At 40.8% G+C, this 17,917-nt stretch overlaps 2 protein-coding genes across 3 annotated transcripts; one reads left to right on the forward strand and one right to left on the reverse strand.

Moving 5' to 3' along the window:
* Positions 1-151: 151 nt before the first annotated feature.
* Positions 152-8,499, reverse strand: LOC121897408 (methionine aminopeptidase 2-like). 2 transcript variants are annotated; one of them, XM_042411857.1, is made up of 12 exons: positions 8,269-8,499; positions 7,720-7,873; positions 6,835-6,948; positions 6,579-6,641; positions 5,765-5,867; positions 5,307-5,468; positions 4,864-5,045; positions 4,297-4,391; positions 2,551-2,647; positions 2,356-2,459; positions 1,091-1,206; positions 152-880 (listed from the first exon to the last, which is right to left on the reverse strand). In XM_042411857.1, exons 1-12 carry the CDS (start codon positions 8,320-8,322, stop codon positions 628-630), a joined length of 1,497 nt encoding a protein of 498 aa, XP_042267791.1. In that variant the 5' UTR covers positions 8,323-8,499; the 3' UTR covers positions 152-627. The 2 variants fall into 2 exon arrangements, with proteins under 2 accessions (XP_042267791.1, XP_042267792.1); XM_042411858.1 differs by having other exon boundaries at positions 8,255-8,499.
* Positions 8,500-8,510: 11 nt separating this feature from the next.
* Positions 8,511-17,909, forward strand: LOC121897407 (uncharacterized protein C3orf20-like). The gene is made up of 18 exons (XM_042411856.1): positions 8,511-8,721; positions 8,801-8,895; positions 8,983-9,461; positions 10,689-10,745; positions 10,834-10,933; positions 11,815-12,021; positions 12,150-12,299; positions 12,410-12,530; positions 13,128-13,253; positions 13,332-13,451; positions 13,687-13,858; positions 14,145-14,364; positions 15,226-15,306; positions 15,421-15,781; positions 16,144-16,260; positions 16,803-16,945; positions 17,153-17,269; positions 17,414-17,909. The coding sequence occupies exons 1-18, from the start codon at positions 8,662-8,664 to the stop codon at positions 17,517-17,519; spliced, it is 2,832 nt and encodes a 943-aa protein (XP_042267790.1). The 5' UTR covers positions 8,511-8,661; the 3' UTR covers positions 17,520-17,909.
* Positions 17,910-17,917: the final 8 nt, after the last annotated feature.

The following is a 17,917-nucleotide window of genomic DNA, read 5'->3' on the forward strand; positions in this document are numbered from 1 at the left end:
TGTCTCACTGTCTTCACTAGTAGAGCTGGCTGATAGATGTTTGACCCATGTTTTAGTGTCGCCCTCCTTTGGTGAAAACAGAGAAATACACTTTTAGATTAGAGTATGCTGAACTGTTAGACCTGTATAAATATGGACACAGCCATCAATGCGAGATTTATAACAATTTATTTATTATAAAACTGCCTAAAATCAAAATAGAGCAAAGAAATATAGAAATATAAATATTTCATAGCAGTTGTTTTTCCTCACAAGGTCTTAACAAGGCAACAAAGCATAGCATTTTTAGGCGAGGTGTTCGCCAAAACCTTTTTTGCATATTCTTTTGCATATATTTCCTTTGCATATTTTCTAAAAGCAGCACATCAAAATATAACTAAAATGACAACACTACATTTCTTAAAGATATGCCCTTTATCTATTGGCTTGACCCTTTGGAAAATAAATAACTAGTAAGCTACTGCCATGACACAAGTCTCTTGCTCTTGCTAAAACGATTACCTAAAGGTACTCAAGCAGTGGAAATTTAGTTTGGAGAAATATTGCATAATTGCTATCAGTCTTAAGAGGTTTGTTGTCTCTGAGCTGTCATGCTCCTGCTGGTTCGACTTGAGTTTTCACGCATGCTTAGTAGTCGTCTCCACGGCTCACTACTTCCTTGTAGGTGGGCCTGAGTAGGATGGTGTGCTCGTACTGGGCGGTGTAGCTGCCCTTGATGTCGCAGAGAGGTGGGTACGGGTCCATGATGCCAAGGTCACACAGATTCTTCAATGCCATCAGGTACTTGCTCTCACCCAAGCGGTCCAGCCAGCGGCGGCAGAATGCCAAGGTGCCAAAGTTTTCATTGATCACATTGAGCAGATGTTTAGCCCTTGGAAGTCTGCGGCATAGTAACAACATACAGTCAAAAGTGAGACAAATTTGACAAACTGAATATGAATCTATAGATGTAAACTAATATGCAGATGCTTTGGTTAGGATGACGGATTGGAAGACAGACAATAAGGAGCAGAACAACCTATAAATAGATTTTTGGAATCAGTATTTTGTATTTTGAACACTGGGATAAGATGATAACAGAAGAGCAAACCTTATTGGCACGTGTCCAACATTGAAGTTTTTCATGTAATGTGAGCACTCCATGTCATCGTGCACTGCACCTCTTCCTGTGCTGCCAAATGTCTCAATGGCATAAGCTTCACCTTCCTGAGAAGCAGTGGAAGAAAAGACAGATTTCAATTTATTTGTTTGCTGGGAAAAAATTACCCTGAAAGTCTTTTATAGATTAGAAAAAGTCTAAATTTATCTCACTGTATCTATGCACATTTATGGAAATGTGAGAAGGGCTGAGTGGGTGTGATGTTACGGAAAAGGACAAAATCACTTCAGGGAAACAGACAGTAAATTTAACGAAAACCTCAAGATGTCAGCGGCTGACATATGCATAAGTGGTCTATTAAAGACAGTGGTGTCGTCTCTGGAGCTGTGCCTCGTGCAGGTTGATTGGCTGAGTTTCATTGGCATTTTGTGTCTCTATCAGTGCGTGACTGTTGTCGGAGTCCCTGTGGTATTAGCTGATAACACTGCGACACCCTCTCTCACTGCACCGATAATCAGTCAAAGTGCTAGCGGCCCCGTGGCACGCCCAGCTGCCACTCCACCCGTGCACTCTCTGATCACAAAGAGGGTAATGGCCCTGTTACACCAACACACTTCAGCTAAAAATACAACACGCAAAGCTGCCACATCAGCAGCAGATCCCCAACCCCTCCACACTCCCCATCTGAAGCCATCAGGTAAAAAGCTTGACGCAGCAACTTGCCAATTAAAATGCTCAGTTCTGTCCAAATCCAGTCATGTACTGCAGCTGTGCGGGTGTGAGGCAAGCATGGACCTCAGTGTGGTTTCAGGAAATGGAAGATAGTGCAAAACCATGTTCCTCCTTGGTGAAGCACCAGCCTGTTAATGAACTGTGGATGCCCACAATTCATTGCTCTTACAGTGAAACGAGGGGCTGGAGTTTTAACACGTGTTGCTACTCGATGCGGCTGGTAATTCCATTAAAGTTGTAATTAAAGTGCTGACGAGGGTGACTAAGAAGCTGTTAGAGCAGTGAATTGGAACACTTCTCCACACCCCGTCGTAACCCTAACCAGCCTCATGTTCTTCCAATTACACTTAAGAATTAAAAAGGGTTTATTTATACGCAAGGTCAAGCAGCTAAGAACGGTTTTTATTTCAGACGCTCCAGTAAAAAGAGCTGCAGTGTTGTCTTCTGCTCCAGAATCTAGTAATATTTGGTTCATTTGAAATAACAATTTGAATCAGGTAAGCTGTGTACACTGCTGTACAAACCTCCATCCTCGTGGCCTCTCCGCCTTTTACAATAGGAACTGTCTTTCCTGAGTGTATCCTGTATTGTCCAATAGAGTGGCCATTGAGATTCCTGATTGGCTTCACTATAAAGAGAACAGCACACGGAGCTTTAATAAAAAGGAGGCATTACAGAGCCTGCGCATGAAGAGGAGGTGATAAACTACCTCATATTACCTTGATATGTTTTCCCATCTATCTCCACTTCATAGGACTCCATGACCTCCTGAATGGTCTCGCCAACATCACACAGGCGCACATCAATTCCTGCAAACTGGGACAGAAGACGTGTTTGCATTCCTAGCACACAGACATCCTGGATAGTAAGAAATATTTGGCACTCCCCTTTTGTGCAGCAGTGAAGAAACACGTCACAGTAAGATGCACAAACTCCAGAGTAGTTACCGAGGAATGAACAAGGTATAAATCAGGAGACAACTGCTGATAAATAGTTCCTGAATAGCAATAAATCAATGCCTATATAATAGATGTTGACAGGTTATTTGACAGGTTGATAAGGTAAGATATTTAATGGTTAGTTCCTATACGTAAATCTGTATACTGACCACCTTAATGAATCATTCCTGAACTCAGAATCAGCTGCTAAGAGGCACAAAACCAATAAATAATCAAGTGCAATTTTAGTTTTTTCATTATTTATTGCATTTCCTGTATCTCCTCACAATATTTGTCATTATTGGTTTCGCTTCATGCTTACTATGTACATATGCTGTACTATATATGGTACTATATTACTATTATATTTGTTTTTCATGCTCCATATTGTAAACAGTAGATGCTCATAATGTGTATTAGTATGTATATTATTTTAGTTTTTTAAGGTCCCTTATCAGTACTTGGGGATCCACTGATATGTAAAGCATATAAACTATCTATGCATCTGTCCCTGAACTTCCTTTTACTGATGAGACACTTCAGTAAAGTATATCTTATCTTAATCATTACTTCCTCATTATGCACATATTGTTATGATATGATTTATTTATGGATTACAGACATAAAACTAAATTCATGGGATAACATGATCAATTTAAAACACTAAGACATTACACCCAAGATGTTATAAGACAAAAAAATCACACATAAAATTAAAAAATACATTTAAATCCAAAAACACATCACTACAATTTAAATAAAAAATAATAAAAACATACAGTTCCAGTAAAACGAGAATGATAAAGTTTGTCCAAACTGATTGGTACTGTACATCAAAACACCTAAGTACAACAAGGACAACTTTAATGGCTGAAGTAAAAATGTCATTGCAAATTTCATTACATGTCTGTGACCCTATTCTATAAATAAATTTCATAAATAAGTCCTAACTTTACTTCTATAAGCCCGTTTCGTTTTCTAACAACTGGATGTGTGACGGAAGGCTGCTCCACAACATGGCAGCAGTGTAAAAAATGAGTTTCTGGCTCCATTTTTTACACAAGGCACTTAATATGAACACATACTGGCCCTGATATTATAGTTACACTGAGTTTGTATTGTTATATGTGAACGCAAGTATTGAGGAGCAGACCCATTGATAATATTGTACATACAATATGATGCATGTGCAATAGTAGTTACTATATGTGTGTCTCCTCATGTAAAGACGTACATCATGTTATCATTACTTTCATTTTCATGTCACATAAAGTGAAGAAAAAAATATCATCCTACATAAGTGACACGTAATACTAAGTTTTGTCTGGGAATCTTTCATTAGTTATTGAATGACACAAGCCAGAGAGAGCTCAAAAACTTTTTAGTCACCATAATATGATTTTAGAGGTTATAGATATAAATATAAATATCATTGTAAATGTGCTCTGAATATGATTATTCTCGTTCCTTGGTAGCTACTCGGGAAGTACTACCAAATACAAAACATTGGTAGAAGAGCAGTGTTACCTTGATGCCAGTGTTAGTTGCATCTCTCACAGCCTCCAGCAGCCTGTCATACTTTGGATTGAAAGTGACGGTGAAGGCACAGTCGATTATCCGACCTGGAAGACCAAACATCTTAGTTATTCATAACAGGTGTTACAAGGTGATGAAGAAAACTGTCTAAAGTCGGCCTCCATTGCCTTAAAAATGTATTTTATTCTACTTGATCAAGGAGAAAGACATTGGTGACACTTTATGCCTTGTCTTATGGAATTGAGACATCTAATTTTGTGCATTAATACAACAATCAAAAAGGCTACAAGACTCCTTCAAGTTTTAGAGCAAATGATTCGGTACTTTATCATGTAAATTTCAGCAAATCCCACCACATTAGATGATCATTTTTCAGCCCTATTCAGAATACATTCATTCCAAAAAAGAGGAAGTTTATCAATTTATGAGAACAGTTTATTTATCAGGCATTGAGAATTATAATCTAATAATCATTTTACTGTGTCATAATAAATGCCAAGTGAGAAACAGCACAACACAACTCCAAAAGTACTTAAAAAGTTATTAGTGTGCTCTCACCGTTGATGTGTGTTCCAAAGTCAATTTTGCAGACGTCGTCATAGCGCAGCACGGTGGGGTCTCCTGCGTTTGGGGTGTAGTGAGCAGCACAGTGGTTGATGGAGCAGCCGGTGGGGAAGGCCAGGCCTGCCTTTAGCCCGTTTTCTTTGATGAGCCTCCTGGAGCAGTCTTCCAGCTTCTCACTGTCAGAAACAGAAAGCACAAAGGGACAGTGGATGACAGGAACAATGAGGCTGTTGTCAGGGCAGACAAAGCATCCAGAAAAGGGTGAAACCCCAAAGCGATTCTCTTGCTTTCCCTGATCATTTTGAAAGTTTCTTGGAGACTAGGACAAAGATGCGCTGAAACCATATTAATATAAGTCTCCAGACTGAGTATGAGAGGGCATGATTAAAGTCCCATAAAAAAGGGGCTCAAGGACAATCCTTCAGTGTATGTCTCACCAAATGTCAATCATAGTCATCCCTGGTTTGATCCAGCTCCTGACGTAGGAGCGGACCTGCCGGTGTGCCTCAGCCGCCTGCCTAAAATCGCTCCACATCTCCTCGTTGGCCATGTCCAACGCCCGCTTCTCCTCGCTGGTGGTCCGCCACGCTGCGCTGCGCCTGGTGGGAGGTAGACCAGGTAGGCATACCACTGAGAGGAGGCACTCATTATTTTTTCATTATAAAAATATTTGCAGAGAAGGTATGTTATCCAGCCACGCTCTTGCAGAAACTCTACACAAGTGCAGGCGGTGTTGATACATAAACTGAGGTGAAATCTGACACAATTAATCCATCTACTCCTGAAACATTAATATATAAATAAGTACAAAGCAGAGAGACCTAAATAAAAACTAGGCATGTCACACAGTGGAAGACTACTGCTGAGTGTGAGGGACGATGTGGAGGTCACACACCCGTCTTTTGATGGGGGATATTCACACTCCTCTCCCTTTGGAAAGTCTCCGTTGGGATACAGCTCACAAATAGGGACTGAGGGAGGGTCAGTCTGTCCCTTCACTATGGCCCAGATAGAGAGAAGGAGAAGCAGAGGAAAGCAGCAGGAGAGAGCAAAGAAAACACAAGTTATCCTTACCTACATGTTATGACATTGATACTTTATCTTAGCTATAGAATAATTATACAGTCCCTGGTTTACAGACCAATTAAGCCACCTTTGAGTGAAAGAAAACATGTTGAATTATATTGCTAGAAAGATCTGTGTCAATATGAAAACACTATCAAATAGTGGGTTATATTGATATATATGTAGGATTTTTTAGTGTCACTTACTTTCAGGTCAATGACACCTCTGCTGCTGTAACACTGACATTAATCGGCTTTCACTGGATTTGTGTAGCATCTTTATGTAGAAAGTGCTGTCATTAATTTTGTCCCGTCTGCTCGACATGTAAAGTCACATTTTGTCCTACACCTCCCGTGTCAGCTCTGCACTGTGTGTAAATCTCTTGACACCAATTAACCAAGTCACATTGTTTTTGTGCACTTGTTGTATTTATCTAATGATTTCAACTCATTCTGGGGCAGTCAATTCAGGATGTAGACAAGGAAAATATTTCGCTGTAACAAGGTTCTTACAGAGTTATTGAAACGCTGTGATGTGAACTGCAGTTTCAATTTAAATTCTGAATCGACCAAATGTAAATTTAATTTTAAGAGCCTTTGACAAAACAGCATCTGTAGAAAGCTACGCTGAGAAAAACTGCTTACATCCTTTCTTCTTTTTCTTCTTCTTCTTCTTCTTTCCAGCTGAGTTCTCTCCCTCTTCCCCATCTGTTGAAAGCATCATTAGTTTCAATACAGTTTGTAAAGTGAGAAATATTGACAGGGGCTTGGGCACAACTCCCATTGTGCTACTGAAAATCAGATATCACATTGCAGATATGACCAGCTGAATTTCACTGTGTGTACTGAAAGTTCAGCACAATCACCACTGCAGATGATGATGATGGTAGTGAGGAGTTACCTTCTTCTCCATCCTCCTCCCTCTCCTTGTCCTCCAGTGTTTGCTGCTCCAACTGTTTTGTCACATCACCAACACCTCCGGCATCTCCATCCCCCTCAGCCTCATTTGTCCCTGCTGCAAAGTCACACACCCTCGTGCATGCATGTGCAGGTGAACACGCACGTGTACACCAGTCAGTGGCGTGCATGCACATGCATGGACACACAGAGACACACACACATACACACACAGAGTGAGTAAATTATTTGTGGTTCAGAGTCGTTTCAAGAAAGTGCATCCACTATGTTCTGAACTTGGCAGGGACTGTGCATAATTTCTTTCTATACCTTGGGAGTCAATATCCTCAAGGGCATATGTACCTTGCAGCATTATGACATTTAGCCCTTCAAAGACAGTGCTGTGTGGACCACTTGACTTAGGCAAGGTTCAACAACTGGGGCATTTTGGGATTTTATATTTTCACAACATGAGGCAGTAAGGCTGCAATTATCAGCATGGGTTTTTTGCATAAGAGTGGTTGTCATCTTATTGCACTAAAACTGTGGATACTTCTATTGCATAATTTCATGCAGCTTAGAGGGATTTATAGGATAGAACATATTTAATCTGGAGTAAAATCAAATTTTATTCCACGCATATTTTCAAATGTCAGCTTTCAATCAGTTTTGATGTTAGATTCTGATATTCAGAGAATGTCCCGTTTCCAGATGAGCGCCCTCAGCTCCAGCAGGAGCCGCTCAGAGTTGGGACAGCTGGACAGGAATACCCTCTGACAGGTTGGCAAGTCTCCTGTCCCGCATATTTGATGCTCTTGCTCCATATCGAGCGGCACTAGAAGAGACAATTTAGCGCAACGATTTCTAACTGCAAAGTGATGCCTCTTACCTGGTGCGGATGCCTTATTCCTCTTCTTCTTTCTTCTCCTTTTCTTTAATGATTCTGAGGTGTCTGCATCTTCTCTCTCCTCGTTCAAGTCGTCCCCATTGAGAAGTTGAGGCTCCACTTCATGCTGTAGCTGTAGCTCCGCCATGATCAGCGACTGAGAGATGAAGTGACGCATAAGCTGCTGGGAGCCTCCAGCGGTCAAAGCAGAAAAGTGTGCTGGGGGCAGCTGAGCCAATAATGAGCTATTAGACTATCTCTGTGCAACAACTTGACCCGAATAGAGGAAGACGATCCTCCCCTGTTCACAGCCTCCGAGCAGAAACAAAAACTTTCATTTATCATCGTTTTTTTTTCTGTGGGGAAATTGCACATTGGGACAAACTGTAATAGGACAGCAACACTATCCCTGTGTATTCTGTATGGAGGTTAAATGCTTGCTTATGTGACCATCGTGTCCTGCTACTGTAGTAAATGTTGCACTGCATGCCAGAAGCATCACTTTCTCTGACCATTCAATCGCTGAATCAAATGTTACCTGGCTGTGCGCACCTGTGACTGCAGCTCCTCAGTAGCCACTTGAGTGTCACTTCTGTATGTCCACATTGGCAAACGTTAGACACCTTATCTGTAATTGTGAGTGATGTTTTGTTGTTTGTATTGTCACTGACAGGCTTTGAATTTGATGCCCGGAGTCGATCATTAATGGTGCGTAACGCGAGTATATGGAGCGGGCGTAGAACAGACAGTGTATCCAAGCAACAAGCCAGCACACTGAGTGGACAGAGGTACATTTACACTAGTGAAAGGTGGATGATTTTAAGGCACTTCAGTTGGGTTGTGTTGCTATTATTTTGCTGCAAGGACGTATAGCCTGCTGTGTTTTTTTTTTGAAAGTGGGGAACCTTTAACAAATTCCTGTGAATTTTTTTTGGGGGGGAAACAATGACTTCATTTGGTGCGCCGACAGAATGCAGCACCGGTCCTTTGTATTTCTTTGACCAGGTGGGCTAATGATTCATTTTGCTGACTGTGGGTTAAAAGCACCTGCAATACATTAACCATTTAATTTACCTCTCCCCAGCCAACAAGACGAAACCGAATTAAAGGGACAAGGAGCAACATTTTGCATTTTAATGTTGCAAATGAGGGAGCGCAGTTGGAACAAACAGTACAAAGGTAATTCACCTGCAACACATTCTTTTACACTTTTGTCTCTGATCCATCTGTCAATTCATCTTTCTATTGTTTTTTTTTCTAATTTAGTAATCCAGAGAATGACAACAAAGAAGGTAAAAGTGATGAGCTCACACAGGGGCTTCCAGGTGAAACATGTGGGGATGGTAAACCTGATACCTCCTCTGCTGTCAGTGGTGCACTGAACATGAGGGACCACGATCCGATGGACGCATACAAGCGAGCAGCCCCTCAGTTATTAAATGAGTTGGCTCGCATACTTTCCCAACATAAGTGGACCGAGGAGGAGTGTCTTCCACACGGGATTGTAAATATTCTGAATTACTCCTGGCAGGATCTGACTGCAGGGGCGGTGCACTTGAAAAGTCCGGAAAGGACTGACAAACGACGAAAGTCCAAAGGAACCCTGAAGTTGGACGAAACTCCCCGTCAGGTGTCCGCCAATGACAAGAAGGAGACTGGAGAAAGAAACGCATTTGTTGGAGGACATGTTGGTCCCCCTGAGAGAAAAACACGCATGAAAAAGCGCAAATCAAACTACAATAGAGGTAAATGAATCCTTGGGTCACAGGTATGGAAGCCCATTTCTGCCAGGAAAACAAAAAAAACAAGATGAAACATGCTAGAAATGAATCATTGGTAAATCAAATTTATGAGATACTAGAATGTGAGAATTAGTCTCTTTACATTTTTATTATGCATAACTTCATCATTTCTTTTCGTTTTTTCCTTATGGAAAATGGTCTCATAGCCTACATCTCAAAATACATACATTATAAAGTGTATAAATTGCCACCAATGGTTTCATTAATGGTTAATAAATAATATATTAATTCTTTAAACATAAAAAATAAGCCACTGATAAGGGCAAATTTCGCCAGGTTGTGAAAAATTGATTTTGGTTGGTGTATGTCCTCCTCTGGTATAATTTGTCTTCTAGCTCTTTTAATTCATCAGGAAGATCCCACTCAAGGACAGTTTAAGTGCTTATCTTCTGGAAAAGGGCTGCAGAGTATCAGAACTAAAGTCAATGAGTTAAAAAGTTATCAACAACTGCAGGCAAGGTGATGAGAAAATGATATGAATGTATAATTGCAGATTTGTAAGGCATTAATAAAAGGTCATGGTATGAATGTTAATAAGTCATCAATACTGGGTTTTTCTTCCACTGCAATAATCAGACAAGTTGTACATTTTAATAAACTGTTGGCTAGATAGAAACACCAGATGATAAACATCAACCAAAGGGCTTTTTCACAACCTGGCAACATAAAAGTTGTTTGTACAAATAAATTGCTTATTTCTAATCAAGAAATTATTGATAAAGTATTTGCTAATAATTAATTAAGCCAATTGTTATTACACACGCCTTTAATATTTTATACATAGTATACATTATTATTATTATTACATTATGCTAGTGTTATGGATTCAAATGGAAAGTTAGTGGAAAATTAGCAGTGAGTATGACTGAATTTTACAGTCCACCATTTAAAATGAAAATGCGTCTCTGTATGACTCAGTAAAGGAAGAAAATGACAATGAAAAGTAATTTTTTGGGACCTTTTAAGACTTGAACTTGAGAGCAGCTAGTGGAAGTGAGAGGATTGGTTTACGGGATAGGAAATGGTAGCTGGTAGCTGCATGGGCACAGATGTACTCAGCCTGTTAATCGGTTACAGAGCTATTGAGTTACATTATTAAGTTCCCTGATGTCACTGGTAGTGAGTGATATGTTGACTAAAAGTTCCATATTTCTCCTCACTTCCTAACAGCTCACACTTCCACAACCATCAGTTTCTCCATCTCATCCAGCAGCTGTAAAGATCCAGGTATGGCATGGAGCTAAAGCATTGTGTTAATGACAGCTATTCACTGCTGTGCCTCTGCTGTTTTTCACTGAATGTGATTTGTGTCCAGGTTGGATCATTCAGCCAAAGCAGCCCTCATGTGACGCACCTCAGAGGATGAATTTGTGTCAGTGGGTGGTCGAGCGACTGCAGGCGGCAAGAAATCCAGTGTACGTTGTTGACCTGTGCTGCTGCATTTATTATAACAGTGTGCCAAATGAGGGGTTACATTCCAAAATTTAATATAATCAGACAGTTGGTCCACAACTTTAGTCCAGATTGAAATATCTCAATAACTAATTGATGGATTGCCATGAAATTTAGGACAGACATTCATGGTCCCCAGAGCATCCTACTGACTTTGGTGATGCCCTGACCTTTTCCTTAGTTTCAACAGCATGTCCAAGTTTTCACTAATCCAGTGACATATCTCTACATTTACTAGATGGATTGGCACAACATTTGTGTAATCATGTTTCCAGATGATGAATCCTAATGACTTTGATGATCCTCCAACGCCACCATGAGGTTGACGTTTGTGATTTTAAGTTAAATGTCTCAACAACTGTCAGATGAATTGCCTTGAAATTTGGTACAGACATTCATGTCCCCCTCAGGACAAAAAACCTCATCATCACATCAACTTTCTGACCAAATACCAAATACTGCAAGACCCATCGACCTTAACGGTAATTTGTTTTTAGCTAATTGGCAAATGTTATCATGCTAACACACTAAACTAAGATGATAAACATGGTAAACATCATATCTGCTAAACATCAGCACGTTATCAATGTCATCCTATGCATGTTAGCATGCTGAAAGTATAGCCTCAGTCACTAAACTTGTTTTAAATTTAATGCCTAATTTAAGTTTATCTCTCAGTTTTGGTGAGTTATGGCCTTCAGTCAGTACACAAGAAATCCTTACTGAATTTTACATTTGCAAGTCTCATTTTGCAATGTAACCTTTCAAAAATGCTAACTGATGCTAATTAGTTGCATGGGAAATCAGTTATTTAAGCATAAAAAATTACTTAATCTTCACACAGAAAACTGGAAACAGCTGAACAGGACCTGAACAAACCACTCATACTCCGTCACTATGGTGACGCAAAGGCAAAATTGAAGGACAAGAGAACGAGGAGTAAACCTGCCACTCTAGTTAACGGGATGCCCCAGATACCAGAGCTGAAGCAGCAGGATCCAGCATGCAAGAAACTACACTACAGAATCAATGACGGTTCTTCATTCATATAGTATCCTTCTCTTATCATGTTTATTCATAACTTCTACTTGTGGTTGTCCAAGAAGCAAATGTAGTGTGGGGCATATGGGAAATGTGTCATTCCAGCTGACTTTTTGACCCTTGAGCCTGCTCTCTCAGCTACCCATCTGGTTATATGGCAGTGTGCCAGAGCCACTCAGGTCTACCCTGCGGAGGCTTATACACCAATGTGTTCAGTGACAGTGAATGTCCCGTTATTCTGGCTACTATCACAGCGTTTGGGCACGGGGCTGTAACGCACCCTCTGAGGTGAATTCATAGCTGATATGTGAGATCTTCTGTATAAATTAAACATTCTGTCTCTAATCGTTTATGTATGACAGCTTTACAATATAATCCTTCCTTGTCTGTTCCTGCAGCTCCGCCATTACAGCATTGTGGGACCAGGATGGTGGATTCATTTGTGACCATTATGGGAGCATAACTAAGGAGTGGAGCTGGCAGGCAGACCGTGCACTGAGAGAGAAGATTGTTATACACGTGAGAGAGCAGCCACACTGCTTTAACATTCGAGAATACTACATTTTTAATATATACACAGCTGGAAATTATGTCCGCTTTCTTTGTGTTATAAATAAATTAAGTCAAAGTTAAGACACAAAAGAAATTCTCTTCACTTGTTTTCGTGCAACGACAGTGTGTCAGTGTCTAAACTGCTGTACATCAGCTCAGCAACATGTTGCATAGAAAAGAGGCCAGAGGTAATCTCCAGACAAGAAAGATATTCAGTGACAAGCCTAGTCAGTAGGACTAAAGATCCGAGGTTCACCTGTCATGTGAGATGTTTGTAAGATGTACGTATCGAAAATGTCACATTTAGAGGAAACAAAGCAGGAGACGTTGGGTATGACGCATGACCTTCTGATGGATGAACACTAAAAGTCTCTGACAGGACTGAGAGGTTCAACTTTCATCACGGCTGCTGGCTTTGTTTTAGAGTGGGTTCACTGCATGCAGATCAGATGGCCATGGATGAATTCAGCACAGCTTATGAGTGCTCACGATACTGAAAACTGTTTTTTCAAGATTGTTGCCATTTTATAGTAACATGTAAATTTGTTTTTCTGTCTCCTACAGCTGTCAGATCTGATCACTGTGCAGTTGCTCAGTGGCACTTCTGCCATGCTCAGCTTTAGGTGTGACAATGAAAGTGTTCAACTCCCTCTCTCCGCTCTGTCTAACATGAATCCATCAAAGGAAACGGTGAGAATAAGACTATCTAGTACATGACAAAAACAAGCTAAAAGATTTATGATAAACAATTCTACTCTGCTTTGGCAGACTTGTTTGCAGACAGATGGGAGGTTCACCTCTGATACTGCTCAAGACCTTCTGCAGGCAAGGAAGGTGAAATCCCCTGTTGTGGTCATAGAAAGCAGGAAGAACCTGACACTAACACCTGTAAGAGACTTTCTATGACAATATAATGTTTGAGTGAATTAAAGATAAGGACTTAAATGACACCAGACAGTTCTTTTGATAATCAGGTGTTTTGATATGAAACAGGAAAAACATCTGGAGCCTCTAAAAGTTCTGCAGACGCCTTCGTTGAGTCACTTTTCATAGAGCAGCTTGATAAATGTCTTATGCTGTGCTATATCATATAAGCTACCATGCGTATAATGATGTGTGGCAGGTGTCTGTGTGCTCCTGGGAGGTCCTCCAGATGGACAGAGAGCTGGAGGGGCTGGAGGGGCCGTCAGCACAGTGGAGAAGAGGAGGGCATGCTGGCAGGGAGCTGAAGAGACTTCAGCAGAGGGCAAGAAACGTCCTGGATGACTGGTTGGACTATTATCGTGTGGCTATTGGTACGTACCAGCTCTGAGTTTGTGAATGCAGCCTTTTGAGCTTTACTGAAATATGTGATCAAACTGATATACTTCATGATGAAATTTGTAGTGCAAATAAAAATAACACTGAGCCAATCTGACCTGCTAAGGTTGTTTCAAGTAGTTGAATGAAGCAAAAAGTTACAGTATCACCTCATCTTGCAAACTCAACATTATTGAATAGTTCTATCAGGATCTTGTTCACGGTCACTCGTGTCACTCAGTGTCTGTGTGCATTTCTGATTGACCTTTTTTTCTCCTTCAGGTATCAAGTGTCCTAACACGAAGCGGATGCCAGATGCCCCACTGAGGACCAGGCTGAGGAGGGAGGTACAGTCAGCTGCTCTGCCCTCTCTGAACCCACCTGAGCGTGCAGATGCTGAGCCAGTCCAGCCAGAGGAGAGCAGGAATGAGTTACAGGAGCTGCACAGACACCTGTCAGCACCAGCAGAGATACCACTGGACTCCTCAGTCAAGCTGCCAAGGTGCACACTGATAAATACTGTAGGACCAGGATGTTTCAGGGAAGTCCAGTGTCATCATGTGAGACCTTTACAGTTAAAACACTGTTTAAAAAGACAAAAATATTTAACTGTTAGAGGAATAGTTTCACATTTTGGGAAATATGCTTGATTTCTTTCTTTCTAAGACTCTCTAGATGAATTGATACTGTATCTCATATCTGTCTGTCAGATATGAAACTGGAGCCAGTAGACGATTAGTGTAGCTTAAAGACTGGAAATATGGGGGGAAACAACCAGCCTGGCTCTGTCCAGTGGTTAAAAAAATCTGCCTACCAGCAACTCTAAAAGTTTTATGGGGCTTTGTGAAAGAAATAGTTCAGCACATAATCCTGCTGCTGGATTTGTTACCTTTGGATAGAGCCAAACTGTTTCCCCCTGCTAACCGTCTCCTGGCTCCAGGTTCATATTTATCAGACATGAGAGATATGACAGTGGTATCAATTTTCTAACTTTCGACAAGAAAGCTAATAAGTACGTTTCCCAAAATGTTGAACTATTCCTTTAAAGTGGTACTTTGCCAGGGATCGGGGACTTTAAACTTGTAACAGAAGTATTATAAACTTTTGGCATGGAGTTTGAAAGACATGGGCATTTACCAGGCAGAAAGGGTAAAACAAAAGAGTGGCATTATGGGAATTGTAGGATCTAGTGTATTTGTGTATTTATCTACCCTTAAACAGAAACCAGTGATTTTGTCAAAAACAGGCAGTTTCTTGATCAGTTTCATGTGTTTGTGCTTTTTATTGAGTTCTGTACAGCTGTATGCTGTATTGTATAAACCCTAATTAGGGGTAATTTCACTGTTTACCTTTTTGTTGCCAGGACACCTAAAAAGCAAACAAAGGAAGAGTCCCGTGTCACACAGATTGGACCACTTCAAATTCATGGCAACATCAAACTGGAGTAAGATCCACTTGTATCACTGAGAGGCGCCATAACTCATTCAAATGTTGTTTACTGCAGTTCATAAAAGCCCTATTTACAGTGACAGCTTCATAATCCACCTCATCCTCCCAGGTCAGTGATTATTCCAAACAATCCAGAGTTGTCTGGACTATCCGTTGTCACCTGCTGTCCAGCTCAGTCGTCGTTCACCCCCTCCATCCCCCTCACAGTGTGCCCTCCTCTGCTGAGAGCTGCCATACTGGGGGAGGGGGGGCGGAGGCGGTGCTGCTGCAGCACTACAGTGATGCCAGTGGTGACAGACCTGGAGTACGATGCCTTTGTTATGGGCCAGCCTCCACACAGTCAACAGATCCTGGTGGTGTGTGTGACTCCACCACGCCAGCCTATCAACACACACTCAGCGCCTGACCAAGATGCACTGGAGCAACTTTACAGGAGGAGGAACAAGCACAGAACCATGCCCTGCACCCAGGTGTAAATGCTGTCTTACATACAGGCATAGTAGACAAAATAACAAAAACACAAATGCTAAAAGAAGAAATTTTCTGCTATTTTGTTCACACACTGTAACACATGTAATCATATGTATGGTTACCCAGTCTGTGTATGCATCACTTGTTCTTTGTATCAATGCAGTTAAAAATAACATCCGGATTAATAATGAAGTGAACTAAATGTGCAGGAATTTTCTGGAAACTGATGCACATTTTGCAAGGACAACAAAGCTTTGCAAAGGCTACAAAACAAAGAGCCAGTGAAAGACACCCTACAGTCAGCAGGATATTGTTTGCATTTCTGGTAATTTCTGGTTTCTGTTTTTTTTTTCAAATCCAGTGCCAGATGGACTCATTTCGCCTGGTGAGATATGAGATGTCAACAGGGAAGAGCAGCTGTGGAGTCGAGAACCTCCTGCTGCAGCATCGGCACAATGCTGCTCCTGGGATGATCCTGGTCAGTAAACCCACTGCAGTTTTGGCCAAAGGCTGCATCCTCTGCCCGCTGCATGTTTTCATGGATCCCACTGGGTGGCAGCAGTGCTTGCCTGAAGCACGGGAGGTGATAGCAGTTGGGGGATGGGCTGAGGAGGACTATTGTAAGGTGCTGTCCTTTCCAAGAAACCCAGACATTTATTATAAAGGTACTGTAGGCTGACAGGCAGTGAGGGATGACACTTCTTAATTACAAAAGGGAGCTTTAATTTTAAGCGCTGCCCAAAGTCATGACAGCTGCTCCACTGATTTTTGCAGTAAGATGAAAATCCCTCCTGCAGTCCATAAATCAAACTAAAATTACTAGAATCACAGTGACATGAAACTGTGTTTGCACTTGAAGGCCCAAAGGTGTTACTCAGAGATCATAGAGCAGCCATTACCGTTGACAGGATACTGTGTACACATACTGTAGGTTCCTCTGTTATGAAATCAATCAGTATGTGAATGTGGTTCTTCAATTTTCCACACATATAATATAAATTCTCCTTGTTAATGTGACAGATGTACATCAGAGGGAAGTTGCTGTTTGTTGGCTACATATTCAGTAGTCAGAGCTGCTCAGTCAGGGACCTTCAAAAGCAAATCTCCAGAACCAGGGGAGACTACAGATTAGGTCTGAGCCTCCCTTCAGACTACAAGTTCAGGTACTACTGCACCATAACCAGTGTGAATCTGATTTACAATAGTAACCACGTGAATTGTGTGAATTGATACAGAATAAAGTTTAAACTGTTGTCAAGGGTCATCGTGGAACTTGTAACTACAAATAAAGCACAGGTTAATTGTTTTACTAAAAAATATTTAATTAAGTTTAACCTTTTGACTCATATTTTTCTGTCCTTTACTTGCAGTGATACAGTGAATAAACCTTCAGCCACAGATTCACACAACTCACAGGATGCAACACTAACCGGAGGTGATGACACAACATTGACTGCTTCAGTGGAAATAGAAAAGGCCAATGATACGTAGGTGAATTAAATACCTGCAAATTTTTTGCTTTGGGTGAATATTGGAAGTGAAAAACACCTTTTACCATCTTTAACACCTTTGACTTCCTGTTTTTAAGATATCTGACTGAATTACCTGTGTGATGTCTTTTTTATGAACAGAAGAAACAATCAAGTGCCTGAGCTATCACACCAACGACAGAGGGACTTTTGTGTCAAACCAAAAAAGACACCTGTATTTCCTCATGTTCCTGTTATCATGCACTGAATATGTTGTCGTGACTGGATTTTATCTGCATCAGTCCACTTGTGTTCATTAAAAAAAACCCAAAGTCTCCAAAGTGCATCAAATGTGGGTTAATACTCAGGTTAATGTGCAATAAAATTGCAGACACCTTGTTTGCTTACGCTGCAGGTTGGCACCAGTTATTAGTCCAATAACTGAGATGGAAAATGCTTTTTAACTTCTGGCAGTAGGAAGCACTCTGGGCATCAGGTCAAAAGATCCATCATCAAAGATAATCAGTGACTGCTGATGTTTCGGTGTTCTCTGGACAATGGACTCTTACATGAATAAGAGAAACCCTGGGAAATATCTGTATTAATTGCAATATTTTACAGTAAATATAAGCAGATTTAATAAAAACACTAAACTATCCAATATGT

The sequence above is a fragment of the Thunnus maccoyii genome, chromosome 5 (assembly GCF_910596095.1).
Source record: "Thunnus maccoyii chromosome 5, fThuMac1.1, whole genome shotgun sequence".
Lineage (NCBI taxonomy): Eukaryota > Metazoa > Chordata > Actinopteri > Scombriformes > Scombridae > Thunnus > Thunnus maccoyii.

Coding starts and splice junctions, on each gene's coding strand:
- LOC121897408 (XM_042411857.1), bottom strand. CDS start 8,322: ATGTGGACATACAGAAGTGACACTCAAGTGGCTACTGAGGAGCTGCAG. Junction 6,949..7,719: donor GAATAAGGCATCCGCACCAG/GTAAGAGGCATC, acceptor GTGACTTTGCAG/CAGGGACAAATGAGGCTGAG. Junction 2,648..4,296: donor CAACTAACACTGGCATCAAG/GTAACACTGCTC, acceptor CTTCTGTCCCAG/TTTGCAGGAATTGATGTGCG.
- LOC121897407 (XM_042411856.1), top strand. CDS start 8,662: ATGACTTCATTTGGTGCGCCGACAGAATGCAGCACCGGTCCTTTGTAT. Junction 13,859..14,144: donor CTATTATCGTGTGGCTATTG/GTACGTACCAGC, acceptor TTTCTCCTTCAG/GTATCAAGTGTCCTAACACG. Junction 15,307..15,420: donor CATGGCAACATCAAACTGGA/GTAAGATCCACT, acceptor TCATCCTCCCAG/GTCAGTGATTATTCCAAACA.